Source organism: Glandiceps talaboti, chromosome 11 (genome assembly GCF_964340395.1).
Source record: "Glandiceps talaboti chromosome 11, keGlaTala1.1, whole genome shotgun sequence".
In the NCBI taxonomy this organism is placed as follows: domain Eukaryota; kingdom Metazoa; phylum Hemichordata; class Enteropneusta; family Spengelidae; genus Glandiceps; species Glandiceps talaboti.
Window position 1 is genome coordinate 15,203,995 of NC_135559.1, and position 22,475 is coordinate 15,226,469.

The window sequence follows — 22,475 nt, forward strand, 5'->3', positions numbered from 1 at the left end:
TATTTTTCTGAAAATCAAAACTGCTATATTTGAGTGATTTTCACATTTTTTCTAAGAAATTCTTATCAAAAACGGTACAAATTTCAATAAAAATTATTTTTAGTAAATTTACCTGCTATATTTTCAATTCTCTTCATTTGTAAAAATTATGTTACGTGACGCCATGTGATGCGTTGACAAGCGAGCTACAAGGCAGGCTTCACACATTCATAACTTTTCGCTATAACACGTTTATATAGTATACGCTGCAGAGGTTTATGTTGACAGTGACGTGCCGTAAAAAACGTATAACAAACCATGGCTATCGAGTGCAAAAAGAGACATAAATTGCTAAAGATCAATAAATTCTTCACTGCACTGGGATTCTGGAGCAACATGAACAGGGTAAATCCTCGTATACATGTACAACTCTCTGTCTCTGTCTCTGTCTCTCTCTGTCTCTCTCTGTCTCTCTCTCTCTCTCTCTCTCTCTCTCTCTCTCTCTCTCTCTCTCTCTCGATTGATACGCTACGGGGTATTTCTGTGGGTTTTTTTCTTTTCAAAAAAATCTACACTTCGACATAGTTACTCACTCTCAGGCAAAGTCGCACAACTTTATGATTATCCCGATCGGGGTAAATATGGATGGTAAATTGTTTTTTTTTAAAGCAATACACAAATAATTACGTGAATAATAAATAAGTATGATCGGGTCGGCGATGATTTACGCAATCTTACTATCATGGCTCTAACAATGTCGTATTGTACACAAATAATTACGGCCTATACGTGAATAATAAATAAGTACGATCGGGTCGGCGATGATTTACGCAATCTTACTATGTAGCAATGTCATATTGTACACAAATAATTACGTGAATAATAAATAAGTACGATCGGGTCGGCGACGATTTACGCAATCTTACTATGTAGCAATGTCATATTGTACACAAATAATTACGTGAATAATAAATAAGTACGATCGGGTCAGCGATAATTTACGCAATCTTACTATGTAGCAATGTCATATTGATAATTAACACTTTCATTATGGAGAAGTCTGTGAGATACGATTGAACTTTTGTCGGCGAGTACATGAACTGTGTGCATATGATCGGGCTGACGATGACTTTACGCAGTGTCGTGAACGATAGTATGTACTAGTTGCCGGGATAGCAAATATGGTACGATGTTTTGCACACTTCTTTCCTGTTTTAATGATATGTTTATATATCTGACAAAGAATGTCATGCTGGCCAGTCTGGTGTAGCAATTACTTTAATATTTGCATAGCAATAGAACGTTAAACAATAGGCACGAAAACCCGCGGTTGGGCTGATGAGGTGTGCTCATTACAGGCTCATTATCACCTGAGTGAGGGTAATCGCGGGTGTTTTCAGACACCCGAATGTATCTGCAGAAACCCGGAGGGAAACCGACATCTTGAATTGGATTCTTTCCCTAACATAATGAGAATGAAGATTTTTTTCCAAAAAGCCTTCAATCATCATATGGATATAATTGGAGCCATTTATAAATTGTATGTTTGTACCAATCCAAAGCATCTCACAGGGTTGAATGAAAATGTATTCTTTGCCCCAGTAATCAGTAATAACATCTGTGTTATTTTGTGATGAAATCTATAAACTTTTCATTGACATGCACAAACAATTTGTACATGATACATGACTTGTGTGTTTCTCGAAGCACAGGAAAAATGCTGAAAACAAGACCCAGAAGCTAGTGGTCTGTACAGCAGTTTGAATTTCCCGCATTTGCATAGATTAGCCATAATCCTCTTTATACAGGGCAGTTGTGTCTATATTCAGTTACATAATGCAAGTTTTAATGCAAACTCTTTTCTTTGTTTTTCAGGTTAAAGCTGTAATGACTGCCTTATGGAGGGTGAATGGATTGTGACAGTATATGATGAACTATGTGTGGGAAAGATCATAAAAACTAACTGGAAAAATGCTTTAGTACATTTTTTGGAAAAAAACTGGTGTTTATGATTTGTGGGGTGAAAGGTAATTCTGTTTGGGAGGGAAATTTCAAAATAGAAACTTTGTCTTGGGAAGGGGCTGAGATAAAGATAAATTTATGAAGTAAAAGTTAGATGTTTCAATATTACATTTATGCATCATGGTCTTTTTTCAACAGGTGTATGTGTGTGCCATTTCTCATTGTTAACTCTTCACCATGGTTACAAAAAGAACTGTAGTTCTTGAGAATGTTTCAAGAATTTTTGTGCTTTGTATCAAACACTTTTTCTTTTTATATTCCAAATGGTATGTAGAATTGCTGAGTATTCGGCTTGTCAGTATACCTTGTATATATGTGATGGTCATTGTTATTGTTACAAGAAAGTTCAATAGGTCAGTCACAAATACTCATTCGATTGATCTGCTCAGAACAGTGAGCTTCCAACACTGCAGCAACTAGGAAGTGGGGAACATAGAATTTTGGATAGTAAATAAACAAGAAAGGATTACTTTCAGCTGTATTTCCCATCTACGATAGCTCTCCCAATATTGTCACTGTTATTATACTAGTTTGAAAGTGGTCATTTCTTTTGTCCTGGTCCATAATGTGTAACCTAGCACAGCAACTAGGCTCATTTAAAATTAATGTTCAAATATTTTAAAGTAAATTGGCAATAACAAGGTGTAGATAGGGGAAATGATGGATAGTGTATAAAAGTAAAATATTTCACAATGTTTACATTTGATGCAACATTTGGTATTAAACATTATGGGATGGAAAATTTGATTAAAAAAAATAAGGGAATAATTCCTAAAAATACTGCAAATGGCACTGTAGCACAACTGTACAGTTTTTATAAATGTTTATCCACATGCCCAGGTCCATGTTAACAATAGGTGTTCATTTGCTGGATGACTATCCAGTTGCCTATCCAACCATGTTGCTATCTTTGCAATGTAAGCAATCATTTGGCTGTTGCTATGGGCGTGGTCATGTTGCTAGACATACTTGCATACATTATAAAATGTTTTTCTTCACTTTTCTATGATTTCTCGATATAATCTTTGCAATGTACGCAATCATTTGGCTGTTACTATGGGCATGGTCTTGTTGCTGAATGTTTACTCACTTGCCTACCTGAAGATGTTGTTATTTGACCAAAATATACTGCCATCTGGTTGTTGTTAAGGGCGTGGTAATGGTTGCTAGGGCCAATTGTGTCAAAATATTTTAAGAAAATCTGCAGAATAACACTTTTAGAAACATCTCACCAAGTTTAAGTCTCACTGACCATGTACTTTTTGAGATATAAATTTTTGACCAAAATTCACATTTACAACTACTTTGCATATAACTGAAAATATAATTTGCATCATCATGTCTTTTGAATCATCATGTCATGAACAAATCTGAATTTACTAGCCTTCAAAACTGTTCCCACCAAATTTCAGGCCAATCTACCCAGTCTTTTTTGGAGTTTAAATATTTTTACCAAAAATCCCATTTTTGTGACCCAAAATCACATTTCTGATGCAATCATTTTCATTTGAACAGTTTCCCAACTAGACACCAGAAGTAACATGACCACCAAATATCAAAGCAATCAGTCCCAGCTGTTTTTGACTTTAAGTTGTTTACACACACACACACACACACACACACACACATACACACACAGTTTGCCATGCTTATAGCACTATTGAACCTTATCAGTTCAGTTGTGCTAAAAAGGAACCAATATATTGGCCAATACATTTATAGGGGAAAAATATATTGAGAGCTGAAAATATATTGGACAATATATTGGCAGACTCCAAAAATATTGGCCAATATATTGGTAAACTCACAAAATATTGGCCAATATTTTGGGAAGTCTCAAAATATTGGCCAATATTTTGGGAAGTCTCAAAATATTGGCCAATATTTTGGCAAATACCAAAAAATTGGGCAATTTTTTGGCCAAATGGCAACTTTTTACATGGGTTAATTTTGAAAATGAAAGTGTCAAATGCAAGTTAATGTCATAATTTGATATGTCTACAGTGAGCAGCATATCTATTAACCCTTTATCAATCAAAAAAAGAGACCTTTCCAAAGTGGAATAGAATTTCCGAAAGTTTTCCGGAAGCTGTTCTAGGTAGATTTGATCTTCTCACTGTCAAAAAACCACGTTTATGATGTTAAGTAATATTATTTGTTACAGCCAGCACAAATCAGGGACTTTTTGGAAGAAGGAAAGAAGTTTTTAGCATCTATGACTTTTGAGAAAGGAGATACAGACAAAGCTATAGAGATGTTTGAGTCTATTGGTAATGCAGATTCTTCTTATAACCAGGCAATGGTGAGTGATAATCAAGTCATTGTATCTGATCAAAACCAAGCAGATATAATTTTGTGGATTTGTTTATGTTAATCAAGTTATTGTATATGATCAAAGCCAAGCAGATTAATTGCAAGGATTTATGGGAAAACCCCCTGGTGATGACATCACATTTATCTAAATCTTGTTGTCATGACAATCTTTGTATTTGTCCAGAAGAGAGAGTACATGTGATGTATATATCATTGCAATGTAGAGTCCAGTCCAGACTAGAAACTTTTCCTGTGATCTTGCCCAGATTTTACAAATGATTGCAATGGAGATTCCAGATTAGAAAGAGTCCAGACTGTAAAGATGTCTTTAATCTTTCCCAGATTTACAAGTTACTAGCTGATGAAGCAGATAATCGGGAAGGTGAAGGGTTCGAACAGTATGGTGAGGAGAGACGAGATGAGAACTTAAAGAAAAGTCGTGATTATCTTCACATAGCCAAGGAAAGACTTGGGAGTAACAGGGGTGATGTAAGTTTACGTTCTTAGCACTTTAGTATAGGAATTATACCTTTCAGTTTCTACTGCTTTTCATTAAGATTTTATTAGCGCAACTGAACACTGAGTTAGTTCTGACATGCTTTGGGTCGTCACTAAATGTGTGTGTGTGTGTGTGTGTGTGTGTGTGTGTGTGTGTGTGTGTCTGTGTATGTGTGTCTGTGTCTGTGTATATGTGTGTCTGTCTGTGTGTGTGTCTGTGTCTGTCTCTGTCTGTGTTTGTGTCTATCTTTGACAGTGTGCCTGTCTGTCTGTCTCTGTCTGTCTGTCTCTGTCTCTGTTTAATCCCCCCCCCCAAAAAAAAAAAAAAAAAAAAAGAAAAAAAAGAAGAAGAAGAAGTTACATTTGAGCTCCTTCACTACTCGTCTAATGATGAGGACACATTCTGATATGAATGAAGATATATCAGAGCCAATCCACTGAGGACAACACTTTACTTTTAAAGGAACGTGAGCTCTCTCAATCCTGAAGTCCAGTGTTCAACAGAATGTAAAAAAAACAAACTGATTTACTTAGGTAGTGTTTACACACTGCAGTTTTCAAAAATAAAAATTCAACTAGTTTGTTTTGTTTGCACCTTCTGTCAACAGAGACAATGAATAGAAAAATGTAGCTAAAACAGTTCACTTGGTAAAATTTGACTACCAAGCATAGCAGTTCAATTTGAAGCGTATAATGAATAGATTACAATTTACAACTTTTTAACTTCTGACAGGGCAATAAAACTAGTTTTTTCAAACTAGACAGGTGTTCTATGATCGTAGTAAATAATCAAATTTAGTGTGCTCTGACAAACATGTCCACTTAGGTCTGTCATTTTATGGCCATCTGATAAAATATGTGTGTGTAATTATCGTTATATTTAATCTATGTACAGCCACTGAACAAGAAGATATCAACTCTGATGAATGACATTGAAACACAGCTTGATGACTCAGAAGACCATATCCCACTGAGACTAGACTTCAATTCAACCCCTGGTACTACTCTCCACCATAGCACTCCAGCAACACTATCTAGACCAGTATTAGAAAGTACACTGCCAGAGAACCGTATACAACAGGTGAGTGTATTCAGAATGTATTTATTATCTCTCCCCCCCCCCCCCCCCCCCCCCCCCCTTCCATTGGCAAAGCATGGAGGGGTAGGAACTCTGATAAAAATGACTTAGGAATTCAGGTTTAACCAGTCTGGTTGATTTTACCTTCCTGTGGCTTCCATGCAGGGCTCAATTTTAGCAGTAGTCCAGGGCACATAGACTACTAAACATTGTATCTAGACTACCAAATTAGCAGTAGTCTAGGGCACATAGACTACTAAACATTGTATCTAGACTACCAAATTAGCAGTAGTCCAGGGTACATAGACTACTAAACATTGTATCTAGACTACCAAATTAGCAGTAGCCCAGGGTACATAGACTACTAAACATTGTATCTAGACTACCAAATTAGCAGTAGCCCAGGGTACATAGACTACTAAACATTGTATCTAGACTACCAAATTAGCAGTAGTCCAGGGCACATAGACTACTAAACATTGTATCTAGACTATCAAATTAGCAGTAGTCCAGGACACATAGACTACTAAACATTGTATCTAGACTACCAAATTTGTAAGGTAGCAGTCTGGTAAACCAGTGAAAGTAGACAAATATTGAAATAAGAAGAGTCAAAAACAACAAAATAAAAATGAGGCCAACACATTCTACTACATGCATATGATTCTGTAGATCTCTCTGTGAGTATGTTCCTGTCTTTTCAAACTATTCATGGCATATTGTAATTTACAAGTAATGGTCAAGTAGTGTGGGCTCACTGTTTTGTATTCACCTTTTTCAAAGGATTTTTATTTGAGACCTCAGTGATTTCACTAATTTTCAGGGACTGTGTTATCTATACCTTTTGCACCCTTATCTTATGGTTTTTGTCTCGGCTTAGCCAGATTAAGAATCCAAATGAGTGATTAACTTTCGTGAACTCAAAACTCTATTTTAATCTTGATTCTATACAGTCTCGTGGTCCTGATTTTGATAGCAGTCCAAGACATCAGGCTGCAGAGTTTGAAGAGCTGAGTTCGTCTCACGGCAAACTACAAGAACAGTTAACCGAGTTACAAGGAAAGTATGACAAGAGTCAAAACCAGATTGATGAATTGACTGAACAGTTGAAGAATGTCATGGTGAGTTTTACAACTTATATAAAGTATGCCTTATTCTAGTTATCAGAAAGACAAAAGATTATATACTTTGGACACTAGGTGTGCCGTTTTGATACAGATTGTGGACCAGAAGTGAAGACCTAGACTGAAAGATCCATTGTTGTTTCCACTTATGTCATCACTCATAATCTCCAAACAGTAGTTATCCAGTTGTGTGGTAGTTAGTCGTTAGATAAATGAATCTCCAATGGATCGTCCAGTCTAGACCTTCACTACTTCTGGTCCAAAAGCTGCTTTAAACAGCACCCCTTGTGGCCAAACTATACAATCTTTTGTTTTTTTGATAACCAGAATATGCCATACTTTAGTTATCTAGTCGTGGGGTAGTGAGTCATTTAATAAATGAATGTCCAATGGATCATTCAGTCTAGTGAAGTTGAATGAAAGTTATAGTTGAATGAAAATGGTTGTGCTTGTAGATAAACACTTAAAGAAATTACACACTAAGATATATGCCCAGTAAACTGACCATATCAATAGCAGTAGCTAAAATGGGCAGTGGCCATGTACGATAACAGTAAGAAGGTGTAATTAAACATTGAGACATAAACACAAATGTGCATAGCAACCATGGACATACCCATAGCAATAACAAAGCAACAGTGTTTTATGGAAAGATTACAACGTCTATGTATATGAATCAGCTTACCACGACAGAGTGATGTCCTACCAATCAAACTTAGAACAGTAACATCTTTCATTGTTCATACTGTACCAGTTGTGCTTCAGTGCCATTGGCACTATTTTTCTAATTCTGACATAGTGGGTGTAGATTTTTTTAATTTCAAGAGATTGGAGAAATGTAGGGTCGGTCAGGTTGTGAGAAACACAGAATTAAGGCTGGCAGCCCTCATCAACTAGTCAAAGAATTCTAACTTTGTTTCAAGTTAGATTATATTTTGGTAACTGTGAGAGTTGATTTAGCATTGCTATGAATTGTGTTCTTGCTTGATCTTTACAGAAACAATTTCAGGATTTAGAGAGTAAGAAAGATACGAAACCTTTAGCTTCACCACAGACTCCAACTGGGACAACTCAAACACCATCTGGTCAGCCGTCTTTAACTCCGGAACAACTGCTTCTGAGTCCCAGTCTCCAGGTTCTACGTGAAATTTCAGTAAGTATTTAAAGTTCTTTGGTTATCTGATGTGCATCTTCCCATGTGGTGCTGTTTGTTTGTTTGTTTGTTTGTTTGTTGGCAAACAAGCAGTGTGTCATAACACTATGTATGTTCATCATTGAAGCACTAAGATTCATTCATACACAAGTTCTCTTCTACTTTTGATTGACAAACAGACATGTTTGGAACAAATCACTTGTCCTTCTTCAGTGTCTAACTGGATAAACTTTTTTTCTGGTATTTGAGAAAAAAAATAAAATCATGAAAATCGTTGTCTAGCAAGATATAGTGGGTGCGGAAACTGACAGCAAGTTAAAAAGACAATATAAAACTGTTCTTCCAATCTGTAATGGCTGTACATCTGATGGGAAGAAGCCAATAACACAGAGACCATATGGAAAACAATGGAAAACATAACTACCTGAACTAGACACTCACATATGGAAAATAGATATTTAAAAAAAATAAAATAAAAAAATCTACCTATCCCACTTATTCTAAAATTGAATGTAATCGGAACCACAGAACTACTTTTTTTTACGCCTAACTTGGAAATGACTAGGATTTAACTACATGTCAGTTGTCATGTGCAAAGCCCCATTTGCTGTTAACAAATAGATTGACAGAAAAATTGGCATTCTTGAAAGTAAATTGTATCCAAGTTGCAGATTGCAGTTTCCTATGCGGAAAAGAGTTACTGAATTGTTTTGTTTCTATTTATGACTTTATTTCAGATTGATATCAAGGACCTGAAGAGAAAACAGGCTGCTGCAACACCAGTGCCTATAATTCAGTCACACACCTATGGCTATGCATACCGACCAGGATATCTACCCGGTCATATTCCTCATATGCCACCAGCCATGCCAGATGTTCCTCCTGCAGGTGCTGCAGCTCCAAGGATGTACAGTCCTGCAGGTATTGCTACTATGCAAGATCTGGTCAGTTCTGCAGTTGAACGTGAGTACGGAGCAGGAACTCCAAGAATCCCTGCTACTACTGTGATGCCATCAGGTTATCCGGCTGGTGGTTACATGGTCAACCAGGGTACAATGCCACCTGTAGTACAACCACCTAGATCTGGTGCGCCACCTGCTCCTGCTGCTGCACCCTTTTCTTTTGAAACTAAAGGTGTTGGTGACTACACATTTGCAACTACACAGCCGCAGCAGCCGCAGCAACCTCAGGTTATTGGACCACGTCCAGATTCATACTTTGGATTGTCTGTTCAGAGTTACAACAGTAATGCAGCCAGTGGTGCTTCGCCTCAACCTGCAGTGCAGCAACTTCAACCTTCTAAAATCTCCTTTGGCCCGATGAAACCATCACCTGAGAAACCTACTCCTGGAGGAATAGGCTTTGGTAATTATGGAACTTCTGATATAAGCTTTGACAAACTGGCTAAGGATGGCAGAAGTGGTTTCAGCAGTAAAGGAGAAGGGAATCAAAGTAAAGACCATGACGAGTCGGTAGACGAAGGCAACGTCAGTAATGTCACGGATGGGGATGATGGCATTCATTTTGATCCTATTGTAAAAATGCCGGATAACGTAGACCTAATCACTGGTGAGGAAGATGAGAAAGTATTATTCCAAGACAGAGCCAAGTTGTACAGGTTTGACAAAGATAGCAATCAGTGGAAAGAAAGAGGTATCGGGAATATCAAGTTGATGAAGCACAAAGATACTGGAAAAATACGGATTCTAATGAGGAGAGAACAAGTGTTCAAAGTGTGTGCAAACCATTATATTACACAAGAAATGAAATTGGAGCCAAACGCGACTTCTGATAGATCCTGGGTGTGGACTGCCATGGACTTCTCTGAAGAAGAACGAAAACTTGAAATGCTTGCAATCAAATTTAAGACTCCAGAACAAGCAAATGAGTTCAAGGCAAAGTTTGAAGAATGCCAGCAAATGCTGTTAGCCGTACCTGAGAAGACTATTTCAGATGAAACTACTCCACAGAAGAGAGAGGATGATAAGGCAAAGATGATAAGTCTTGCTGACCAGTTTAAACCCAAGAAGGGAACATGGGAGTGTCAGGAATGCCTTGTCAGTAATCCCCCTGATAAAACTGTATGTCTTGCTTGTAACGCTGTGAAACCTGGTTGTGAACCACCACAGGATGCTAAAACATCTACAGATGGAGGTTTCAAATTTGGCATTCAACAAACTTCAGCTACAGGAACTAGTGGAAGTATGGCATCACCAGCTGACACAATGAAATTTGGCATACCAAAAGCAACATCCACAACCAGTGGAACAACAACCTCTAGTACACCAAGCACTACAAGTTTTACCTTTGGAACAAGTAGTTCCAGTTCTCCATTCTCTTTTGGACAAAGCTCTTCCACTGCCCCAAAATCCACTGGTTTTTCATTTGGACAGAGTGGTGGTACTACTCAGTCTGGAACAGGTTTTAGCTTCACTAGCACAGAAAGTAAGCCTACTGGCTTTAGTTTTGGAACACCACCTGGCCAAACTACCACTACCTCAAAAGAATCCTCTGGATTTACATTTGGTGGACCAAGCCAACCTCAAGACCTAAGTGCCAAACCACAGACTTCTGATACAGCTTCAAAGTTTGTTTTTGCTTCTCCGAAGGTATCAAGTCCTTCACAAGCACAAAGTGCAGCCTCATCAACACTGCCAGCTCAGAAACCTAGTTTGTTTCCAGCCACAACTGAATCAGGAACCGCACCGGTTGGTTTTACATTTGGAAACACTGCTGGGTCAGCTTCAGCCTTGTTAGGTGCATTTGCTGCTAAACAGCAGGTGGATGCAGACAAGGGTTCTCCCGCTTCAGTAACAACTGCACAAACAGCCGTACCACCAGCAACCACAAGTGCAGCGAATGCAATTTTATTCAGTGACTCGGCTTTCAAAGACTTCTCTGTCACATCAGATGGAACAACAACATCCATAAAAGCAGTCCAGGAAACCTACCGTGCAGCAGAAGAAGAGATATATGACGACGAAGAATACTATGACGAAAATGGAGAATACTACAATAGTGAGGAGTACTACATCTACAGTGAAGATGAAGTTGAAGAGGGGGAAATAGAGGAAGATGAGGATGAAGATGATTCATCCAGCCCACGTTATCAATCACCACTTCATAAATTTGGTACCGTGGATAGCACACCTTCCGAAGATGCCAAACCGAAATCTGAACCTACTGCAGCTGATGATGTGGCCTTTGTTTCTGAGATGAAGCCTACTGATGAACAGATAAGAAAAGCAAGAGCACTTCAGTTACCAGATGGGTTTTATCTGTATGAGTTAAAACCGCCATGTCCAGGATGTCCTGGATGTGAGGATGATGACTTGAGTAGCGAGAATGAGACAGACAAATCGTTACGTAAATTTATGGGCGAGCCACCAAGACTAGTGAAAAGGAGTGAATTATCACCAATGACAGATGGGGGCAGGACAGTTGTGATTGTAACTAGTCCAGGGAAAGCAGCAAGTGCAGCTGCAGGACTGAATAAACCATCTGATGTAGCTGAAAAATCTAAGGAACCAGCCTCTTCTGAAGAAGGTGGGGGAAATGCATTATTTGGTGGTACTTTGTCAGGCGCAGGGTTATCCTTTGCATCTGTAGCAAGTGCCACCTCAGATTCGTTTAAAGGCGACAGTTCATTCAAAGGATTCCAGGGAGCTGGTGCAAAATTGTTTCAAGGCCCTCAGGAGCTTGATGAAAGTGGCAATGATAAAGTTCATGATGATAATGCAGGAGATCATATTCACTTTGAGCCTATTGTTAGTTTGCCTGAGAAAGTCGATCTTAAAACGGGCGAGGAGAATGAAGAAGTGTTGTACAGTGAGAGATCCCGATTGTACAGGTTTGATAAAAGTACCAAACAGTGGAAGGAGAGAGGCATTGGCCCCTTTAAGCTTCTTAAGAACAGAGAGACTGGTTTTATTCGTGCTTTGATGAGAAGGGAACAAGTTCTGAAAGTTTGCTGCAATCACTTGATTACTGCTGACATGGAGCTGAAACCAAATGCAGGGTCAGACAGGTCTTGGGTTTGGAATGCTATGGATTATGCAGATGAAGAACCAAAATATGAGCAACTAGCACTAAAGTTAAAGACACCTGAAATTGCAGATGCGTTTAAAAATAAGTTTCTAGAATGCCAGGAGATGTTGCGACAATCTCCACCAACAATTCCCGAAACGGAGACAAGATTGTCAGAAAGCGATTCTGGTGAGGCGCTGAAATCACCTTTGCTTATGTCGCTCCTTGTTCGCAAGGATTCACAGATGGATGACAAACAGCCGGTAAAGACACTCACAGAACTTTTCAAGCCTCCTCCTGGTTCCTGGGTCTGTAATGTGTGTGAAGTTAGGAATGAAGCATCAAAGATGGCTTGTTGTGCATGTGGAACAATGAATGAAGGAGCTACAAAGGAGAGTACTGAATCTACTACGCCTAAGGGTTTCTCTTTTGGAACTCCTTCTGATGGCAGATTTGGAGCTTTTACATTCGGCTATCAACCACAGAAGGAAGATGTGCCAGCAGAAAACAAACCATTCTCAGGTTTCACTTTCCCGACAACAGAACAAACAGGAACGACAGCAGAAAATGTCCCTGAAAGTAAGGACAGCCCATCTGGAGGATTGCTGTCTAAGAAAGCAGAAAACGAGAGGTCAGGTGCTAATAAACAGGGACTGAATGTGTCATCTACTTCTCAAGAAGATGGAGATACATACTATAAATCTGATGATGGTCACCATATTCATTTTGAACCCATTGTTTCTATGCCAACAGATGTTGAATTGAAAACTGGAGAAGAAGACGAAGATGTTATCTTTTGCTATCGATCTAAACTTTACAGATTTGACCCCAGTATAAGTCAGTGGAAGGAACGAGGAGTAGGCGACATTAAGATTCTACAACACAGAGAGAATGGTCGAGGTCGGATCATAATGAGACGAGAACAGGTGCTGAAGCTGTGTGCTAATCATTACATCACAGATGACATGACCCTCAAACCTATGGCAAAGTCTGACAGATCTTGGGTTTGGACAGCATTAGATGCATCTGATGGTACACCACAAACTGAACAACTTGCAATCAAGTTCAAGACACCCGATATTGCGGTCGACTTTCAGAAGAAATTTGAACAAGTGAAAGAATCACAGAGGAACTACACCCCAAGGACTGCCACCACTACAGTTCAAAGTCCTAAAGTAGCCAGTGTAGAGTCAACACCTAAGTTTTCCCCCAAACTAAGTTTGTCACTCACATCAACTCCCAAGACAATTCAGACCCCTACAAAGTCACCAGGACAAGCCAAACAAGAGACACCAAAATCAGGTGGAGTGCTTTCCCCACCGAAATTTTCTTTTAAACCAGGATTTCCAGAACCAGAGAGTGTTTCAAAGTCTCCCGAAGTAGACGTTTCATCAACTCCTCCTAGTGATAAAAGTAAGACTTCAGTGTTTTCTGGATTCTCATTCGGATATAAGCCATCACAGTCTACATTTTCATTTGGTCAGCCATCAGCTGAGGGAACAGACTCTCAGAAAGTGGAACTCAAATTTGGCCATCAGCAACAATCTGGTAAGTATATGAAGATATTAATACTATTAGTATTACAGTATGCTGTGCCATTGTTTTCTTTACTGTGGTATGCGCCTTGGAAATAAAAAGTCCTAATGAAATAGAGGAACACCACCCCAGTAGAGACATTTTCATAAACTATGGGTTCAAAAGAGTGATTTCATGATTTTACATCACCTACAATTATTTGTGATTTCAGAGAAACATCAGTTTGATCTTGCACCCGTGTAGGGTATCTTTGCTATGGGGCAGTGCATCATGGGAGTCAGCAGAAATAATATATTCATGGTTGCACATTGAATATGCATGACTCCTAAGTGCCTATCCCCTTCAGTGTATAATATCTCTCATGGCAACACTAATCAGAGAACCGTATTGTACTTTCTTTGTGCATACAGAGTTTGTCCAGATAGTTTTTGAGAAGGAGCCGTCCGTGGATCAGATCAAAGATGCCAAGAAATTACAACTCCCCAAGACGTTCTATTTGTATGAAGACAAGCCTCCATGTCCTGGATGCAAGGGATGTGATGATGAGTTTCCTGAAGGTTGGGATAACTGGGGTGACAGGCTGACTAGGACAGTGACTGTTGAGGAGAGAGAAGAACAAACACAGCCAGGTAAATCTGATCAAAGAATGATTAAAATCATATTCGTTGATACACAACTAACGTGTGTACATTTCAGCTACATTACTGTTGTCTTCCTCACGAGAAAATGACAATGATTATTATACCATACTCAAGCCTAGTTATTGTCTTTGAACAGAAAATATGGATTATATACCCTGGTCATTCTATGTCACGACAAACCTTGTCTATGGCACTGGTTTTTACGGTGCTCAAAATATAACTTAAAACGTTCCAAATCGCTTTTATTTTTCCCAATTTTTCATAAAGTTTGCTTGAGTAGGAAAATTATATTATTCTCCAATATTTTACTTCATTCAGCCAGAAAATACTTGTGTCCAAAGGGTTTGTTATTACGAGTCTAGCGACTTGTAGTGACAAGACCTTCCTTAGATCCACGAATGACATAAAATATTGTGAAATGATACAAATATACCTCCTCAAGCAAAATTCATGTGGATGGGTGGGTGGGTGGGTGGGTGAGTGGGTGGGAGAGTGGGTGGGAGTGGGTGGGTAGGTGTATATCTATCTATGTGTCTCAGTCTTAGACTGTCTGTATGTATCTATATACACGCACATACTTTTCCAAAAAGTACGTACTGATTATATATACATGTAAAGAAGTTTTGTAGACATATTTATGTTTGTATTTTGCAATTTATTTATGATATATCATCATCCACAACACAATAAGAATAGAAGCAAAATTTACAAAAGATGTTCAACATTGTGATCATTGTGACTGTGTTATGATGTCTCCCTTTGCTACATAATTTGCATTCAGTATCATATCATATACTATAAATTGCTCCTTTACAGATTCCACCACTGAGGGCGCTACAGCAGACCTTAGCTTTGGCACCAAAGCTGTGTCTAGCTTTTCTTTTGCAAACATTGCCTCCACATCAGATGGTTCCTATGGTTTTGGATCAAAAGGTAAGATGACTTAACAGGATTTACCCCTTGAATGACTTGGTCCCTGTAACGCTGTAGTTAAACCCTATAATTTAGGGTCCAAAGGGTAAAAAGGTAGAATGCACCTTGGGAACAAATTTCTCTGAAAATTAAAGTTCTTCAAATCTCTCCAAATATTGCCATGTGAAAGATTGTTCCTGATTCTTTTGAAATGATAAGCAAAACTTTGGGGGTCACCATCGTGCTTTCAAAGAAACTGTCAGTCTTTTATTTTGCCTACAGTCTAACACAGTATTCGGCGGCCATATTGGATGGTGGCCATATTGGATTTGGCAGCCATATTGGATTCCAAAATGACAAAATTTTGATCTCATTTTGACCACTTTTTCAAAAATTTGTATGGTGATCCCAGATTTTTAAAATTGATTTTAACTGAGAATAGGTTGGAGATTTCTTGATCAAAGTAACAGCAAAGAGTTAAAAGAGTTTATTTCTGAGGCAAATTCTACGTTGAAATACAGTTCTTTAGAAGTTTTGGGTTAAGCTTGAGATGATAGAATTGTTCAAACCTATTTCAACATTTCAACACAATTAATTCACACTTTTTGAATTTGTATTTAAAAAAATTTAACTTTGAGATAAAATTCATTTAGCCAATCGTACTGCTTTATTTTGAAGACATTAGGTCAAATATGTAGATAGTCATTCTTATTTGCTGGTTTCTGTATACTCTGAAAGGTCCTGTCGTTGATGTAGCCACTCTCTGACCACGTGTCTGGATGGCATCTGTCCTAATACGCCATATTCCGGTTTTAGGAAAGATAAAAGATTTCATGGTTTGGACTCTATTCACAAGCCATTTGTTGACAGGAAGTGAGGGTCAGATTAGTAGAGTATTGTAGCATAAAGACAGCAGTTTAAGTTAACCACATTCTCTAATAGTATGTTGTTCCTACAATCACATTTTATTAGTGCTACTGGTACTAGTAATCAAAACATGCCTAACTACTACTGTAATACTTTTGTTATGGACAATCAGAGTTCTTTCACACACATTTCATTCACTGCTTCATGAAACCAGTGGCCATGACACAAATTTTAGCCCTCACTTTGCCAAATTTGGTGCGTCTTCTTGTGGTGGTTACCTGAGAAATGGCTGGAACTTCAGTAACCGGTATTTTCCACCAAATGTTGTTGCCGCCAATCATAGCATAGTACATACCGGTAGATTTGTTTATTTGATTTGTTCCACTTTATCTAAAAATGAAATGGTAAGCTGAGTATCAGTATTTCTATTATGTTATTTGTTTCAGATCCTAAGTTCCACTTTGAGGGTGCTGGAAACCAGTTGTTTGGGTCCCCATTGTCAAGATCTCGTGACGACAGTGTTGGTGACGACCATGTTGTTCCAAGTGAAGACATTCATTTTGAACCTATTGTGAGCCTGCCTAAAGTTGAAGTAAAAACCGGTGAGGAGGACGAAGAAATTCTGTATTCGCAAAGAGCTAGGTTATACAGGTTTGACCAGGCCACGTCTCAGTGGAAAGAACGGGGTATTGGTCCCATGAAACTATTGAAACATAAAGCAAGTGGCAGAATTCGTGTACTTATGAGACGAGAACAAGTCTTGAAAGTTTGTGCAAATCATGTTCTTACACAAGAAATGCAGTTGCGACTGAATGCAGGTTCTGATAGGTCGTGGGTTTGGAACGCTATGGATTTCGCTGGTGAAGAACCACAGAATGAACAATTGGCAATCAAGTTCAAAACACCGGAGCTAGCTATGCAGTTCAAGGAAAAGTTTGAAGAATGTCAGCGAATGATGGCGGAGAATGTGAAAGATGAAGATGATGTGGTTAAGGAAAAACCCTCCAGTAGTACAGATGGAGTAAACACAATGGTAAGAGTGCAAATTTTATGTCTGCTTAGCTGCAGTAGTTGCATTAATGCTATTAATGCTTTCACTCTTACTCTTTTAATTATGCTGAACTAAGTGATTCTCGACGTCAAATTTATGCAGTTCAGATTTTAAAGTGACCATATGGATGAGAAAATGGTTTTCCAGAAATTTAATATCTGTTATTTTCCACTAGTGTGAACACAGCATTCAGCAGCCATATTGGATTCTAAAATTGCATTAATGGCAGTAAAATGTAATTTCCTAGGTGCATACTACATTAATCAATAGGAAACTTGCAATCCAGACTGAGCATGCTCAGATGCAAACGACTATGGGACTATCTGTGGTTATCGTAATACCTAATCTGGAGCTATCGATTTAACAAACCTCCCACAATGGTCAGGGTAACTATGAATTGATCATTCGTGGTTGCAAACAATGTAACAGTATTGTTTACAATACCAATTCATTAGTATTTGTTATCACATTTCCCATGGTGCTACGTTCAGCATGGCGGGTTTGCAAGTTCCCTATTGTAACACCTTATTCCTTTCCTATGTTGTGATTTGTCAATATGTGGTCATGTGGCATGTAGCATTATTACAATGGAAATGTTATTCCAGTTAATAGTTTTGGTGATGATGCCTGTATGGGCATGATAAAGTCATGTGCGCATGCATATATCATGTTTTCACAACAGACGAAAACAGGCGAAGCAGACATTAGCCAAAAGCTTCATGGCTTTTACAATTTCCTGAAGACAAACTTTGTCACCCTTGTTTCAGAAAGGATTTGGAATGAACAATGTTGGTAATTGTTACAGGAGTAAACTTTTGCAGATTCCTGTGTTGTTTTTCGAACTACCTTTACTGCTGTCATATGGAAACCCTACTATGTACATGTACCATATACCTTTTAGGCATGACAGACAGTGCAGTAAATGATGTGTGTTACAAAACACATGTTGACTGATCATGCTCTTGTAACATCATACGTCAGTTTCCTTTGGGATTCGGGCCTGTGGGTCACCCCAACACCTTTGCTCTTGGGGAAACAGTCTGTATTGCGGTGACCCACAGTCTCTCAAGGAAATAGAGGTATGATGTTGCCTTCGTGATCAGTCAACATGTGTATAATGTGCCACAATCATCAAGAACTACTCAGGGCATATCCTCATCACTGTATTTTCCAACCTTGTTTGACTCATTTTTGATGTGGCTTTTCATTTTCAGTCCTTGGCAGATATGTTTCGTAAAAAACCTGGAACATGGGAATGTGATGCGTGCCTTGTTAGCAACAGAGCTGACATCACACAGTGTGTTGCGTGTGGGGCTGTGAAACCTGGTGCTGAACCACCTAAACAACCTGTATCCTCAACAACTCCCAGTTCAGCTTTTTCGTTTGGTGTCCCTGCAGTGCCTGAGGCTAGTAGTGCCAGCACAGCATTTACATTTGGTGCGTCCAGCACAGGCACTATGTTTGGAGGAACCCCATCAAAAAGTGAAGGCTTTACCTTCGGCAGTGATTCTACAAAACCCAGTGTCCCAGCAGGCTTCAATTTTGGGCAGAAGAGTGAAGCCACCAACTTTAGTTTTACACCTACAAGCACAACATCATCATCTTCTAGTAAACCTTTTGGATTTGGGCTTACCCCAAAATTTTCAATTGGATCAGGGGATAGTTTGCAAAAAGATTTGGAAGGAGATGACAGTCCAAAAGATCACAGAAGTGTTGTAAGCAGCAGTGGCGATGTCCATGGTGAAATTTTCTCACATCCAAGCACACAGTCTAGTTCAAAACCTGCCACAAAACTGAACATACCATCATTTGCTGATTTGGCATCCAGCAGTTGTGGTGCAGGATTCTCGTTTGCTGTTGACCAAGAAAAGGCACTGAGTCCAAAGAAAGTCCAGAGCCCGCAAAAAGTGGTCAGTCCCGTACGACGCGAAGATTCACACGACGATAGCTATTACAAATCAGAAGATGAAGGAGATAGCATCTATGTTGAACCTATTGCTGTCCTTCCGGATAATGTAGAGTTAGTAACAGGTGAGGAAGATGAGAATGTTTTGTATAGTCATCGTGCTAGGTTATACAGGTATGATCCTGAACTTAAACAATGGAAAGAGAGAGGTATTGGTGACCTGAAGATTCTAGAACATAAGGAGTCCGGAAGAATGAGGATTTTGATGCGACGAGAACAGGTCTTCAAAGTATGTGCAAATCACTACCTTACTCCAGACATGACGCTCAGTCCGAATATTGGATCAGATCGCTCTTGGGTGTGGAATGCCATGGATTATTCCGAGGAAGAAGCTCACAATGAACAGCTTGCTGTCAAGTTCAAAACAGCAGAGTTAGCACAGGAATTCAAACAGAAATTTGAAGAATTTCAAAAGAAGCTTCCCAAGACACCAAAAAGTGGAAAGAAAGTAGCCGAGGTTTCATCATCAAGTAGCAAAGAAACTTTGAAGGTATGGTGTAAAAAAGAATTATTATTTGGATTTGTTTTTAGTTCCCATGGTAGATAATGTAATAACAATGTCTGTCTGTCTGTGTCAGTCTTTCTGTCTGTCTGTCTGTCTGTCTGTCTGTCTGTCTTTTTGTCTGTCTTGCTGTATGTCTGTCTTTCTGTGTCTGTCTGTCTGTCTGTCTGTCTGTCTGTCTGTCTGTCTCTGTCTGTCTGTCTGTCTGTCTGTCTGTCTGTCTGTCTGTCTGTCTGTCTGTCTGTCTGTCCATCTCTGTCTCCGTGATGATTAGTTCTCAAAGAGTGATGGAATTATTTAATTGGACTCTGTTCTCATTGCATGATTTACATTGTTGAATTTGTTCAAATGAATGTAAAATATGTCTTTGATTTGTTCAAGAATTTGATGTTGTATGTGAATCAAATGTACACTCTTTGCATGGGTTTTCCTTGCTATATCCATTTACTACTTTTTCGTAGACTTATCTCTAGAATGGGTACAGGTCCTTTCCTTTACTCGGTACAGAGCTACCTCAACGACGAACCAGTTCCCCTGTTCATTTTCAGATACGCTTTAATCAAAGCGAAATGCTAATTATGTCAATGAATGTTTTATAATCAGGACTTGGGAGAACTATTTAAGAAGAAGCATGATATGTGGGAATGTCAGACCTGCCTTATTAGCAACCCAACATCTAAGACGGTGTGTGAAGCATGTAGTGCAGAAAGACCTATGGCAGTGTCATCGACAAGTGATACACCCACAAAGGTACTCTACACCTTGTACAGTTTAAAAAACAATTTTGGATCGAGAAGGATTAATTTGAATGAAAGCTTTGCAAAAAGTTAGTCCAGAACAAACGAATGATTCAATATAATCGTCATGGCTACACTGATACGATAGCACTAATGCCAATGAAAGGGATTGAATCATGGGTTGTTGGGATGGGGGTGGGGAAATGATATGTGTGTGTGTGTATGTGTGTACATGCTTGCATATGCATGTGTAAGGGGATTGAGAGAGTGGTAACGGGCATGAGTACTGTATGGGCATGCCAGTGTGTGAACAAGTTTGATATGGAAGGGAGGGTGAGAGAAAATTGGGATGCCCTTGTGTGAACATATCATGTGTATGAGTTGGTATTTAGTCAACGATACATATTATTACATTGGTTAGTCATGTATGACTATTTCTTTCATATTTTTGACGTCTGAAAGATAAACTTTTGACAATCCTTTGTTTTGTGTTGTAGGAATCCAAAGATGACTCTATTACTTCTGAAACAGGTAAGAGAATATTTATTTCAGCCCTTGTTGGTTGCCATGGTGATGTTGTACATGTTTCCGTGTTGATCTGTTTTCACCAAAGTAAGTTTTAAATGTTGTGGAATGAAAGCCACAGTAGTTCTAACATAACTGTAAACTCTGTCAGCTTCAAGAATATGGGAAAACATTCCTCCAAAGTTTTTAGTCCTCAACGGGCTAAGACTAGTAAATTGATACTTAGCAAGCTAAGACTTAGTAAGCTTAGGACTTAGTAAGTTGAGACTTAGTGAGCTAGACTTAGTGTTAGTTAAGACTTAACAAGCTAAGACTAGTAGTAAATTGAGACTTTAATTGAAAGTTAAGACTTAGTAAGCTGAGACTTAACAGGCTTAGGACTTAGTAAGTTGAGAGTTAGCAAGCTGGGACTTAGTAAATTGAGATTTAGAATGTTGATATGAGACTTGTTGAGGAATCACCATGTAAAATGCCTCCATTCTCATCTACATATTCCTCCTCGTCAGTATTTATACTTACATTATTACCAACATTAACACCCATTCATTTACTCTCAGTCATCTATTCATTCATCCAATCCCTCCTCCACCCTTTCCTTTATCCAGTTAAATCATTCATCCACCCCCTCATCCACCCTTTCATTCATCCAGTTCATTCCTTCATTTATCTTTTTGCTCATTCAGTCACTCACTTATTCATTACTTCATTCATCCACCCCTTTATACATTCATCCATCCATTATACCATGTACTCTCTCACCCATCCATCTATGCATCTACCAATTTGTGCATCTATCAATTCACTCTTCTACCCACCAGTCCATTATCCATTCATGCAGCGATCAGTTTATTCATTGTTTTATCCACCCCTATGTTCATCTATTCATTTATTTGTTCATTCCATCATTTATTGATTCTTATCTTGTTATTTGTTCGTTGCTTCTTGCGTTCTTTGGATCATTCTCTCTCCTCCTGGTTTAGGCATCCATCCATCCATCCATCCATCCATCCATCCATCCATCCATCCATCCATCATTCCATCTATCCACTCATCCATCCATCCATCCATTCATTCATTCATTCATCATTATCTTCCAGACATTACTAGTGCAGTGACCTCAAGTACTCCTGTCAGAACGTACGCTGGTGTTGTAAAGTCATGTGACAAAAAGATGTCTGAAGCCCTAGAGGAAGCTTTGGCAGGTTGGTTTGTCACAGTTGTGTTCATACATATATATCTGTATGTACTAGGGTGTTGGTTATTTTACCTTTATGGGGAGATAATGTTTGCGTGTGTATGATTGTCAGTATGGATGGCTGTCTGTGTGTACACGATTTACTCATGTAGTCAAGTTATGTGTTAACAAGATATCTGAAACTGTAGAGGAAGCTTTGTTAGGTTGGTCTGTTATGGCTGTATATTTGAGTGTACAAGGTGTGGCTTACTTTTACTTCCTGAAATGGGGGAGGTTATGTTTTACCAATGTCTGTCTGTCGCTGTGTTTGTATGTATGTCTCTCTGTACATTGCTTTGGCAATTTGTTTT

General features: G+C 38.7%; 1 protein-coding gene across 1 annotated transcript in view; it reads left to right on the plus strand.

The window, feature by feature from the left end:
* The window catches only part of LOC144442066 (E3 SUMO-protein ligase RanBP2-like), a 50,898-nt gene that overhangs the window by 24,388 nt on the left and 4,035 nt on the right, over positions 1–22,475 (plus strand). Inside the window, exons 16-29 of the mRNA XM_078131337.1 lie at positions 4,170–4,303; positions 4,657–4,803; positions 5,708–5,893; positions 6,844–7,011; positions 8,012–8,167; positions 8,905–10,307; positions 10,443–13,741; positions 14,140–14,358; positions 15,187–15,303; positions 16,596–17,182; positions 18,415–19,656; positions 20,272–20,418; positions 20,903–20,936; positions 22,028–22,132. Of these exons, the coding sequence (XP_077987463.1) occupies positions 4,170–4,303; positions 4,657–4,803; positions 5,708–5,893; positions 6,844–7,011; positions 8,012–8,167; positions 8,905–10,307; positions 10,443–13,741; positions 14,140–14,358; positions 15,187–15,303; positions 16,596–17,182; positions 18,415–19,656; positions 20,272–20,418; positions 20,903–20,936; positions 22,028–22,132 (7,944 nt within the window). The remainder of the gene's footprint in view (positions 1–4,169; positions 4,304–4,656; positions 4,804–5,707; positions 5,894–6,843; positions 7,012–8,011; positions 8,168–8,904; positions 10,308–10,442; positions 13,742–14,139; positions 14,359–15,186; positions 15,304–16,595; positions 17,183–18,414; positions 19,657–20,271; positions 20,419–20,902; positions 20,937–22,027; positions 22,133–22,475) is intronic.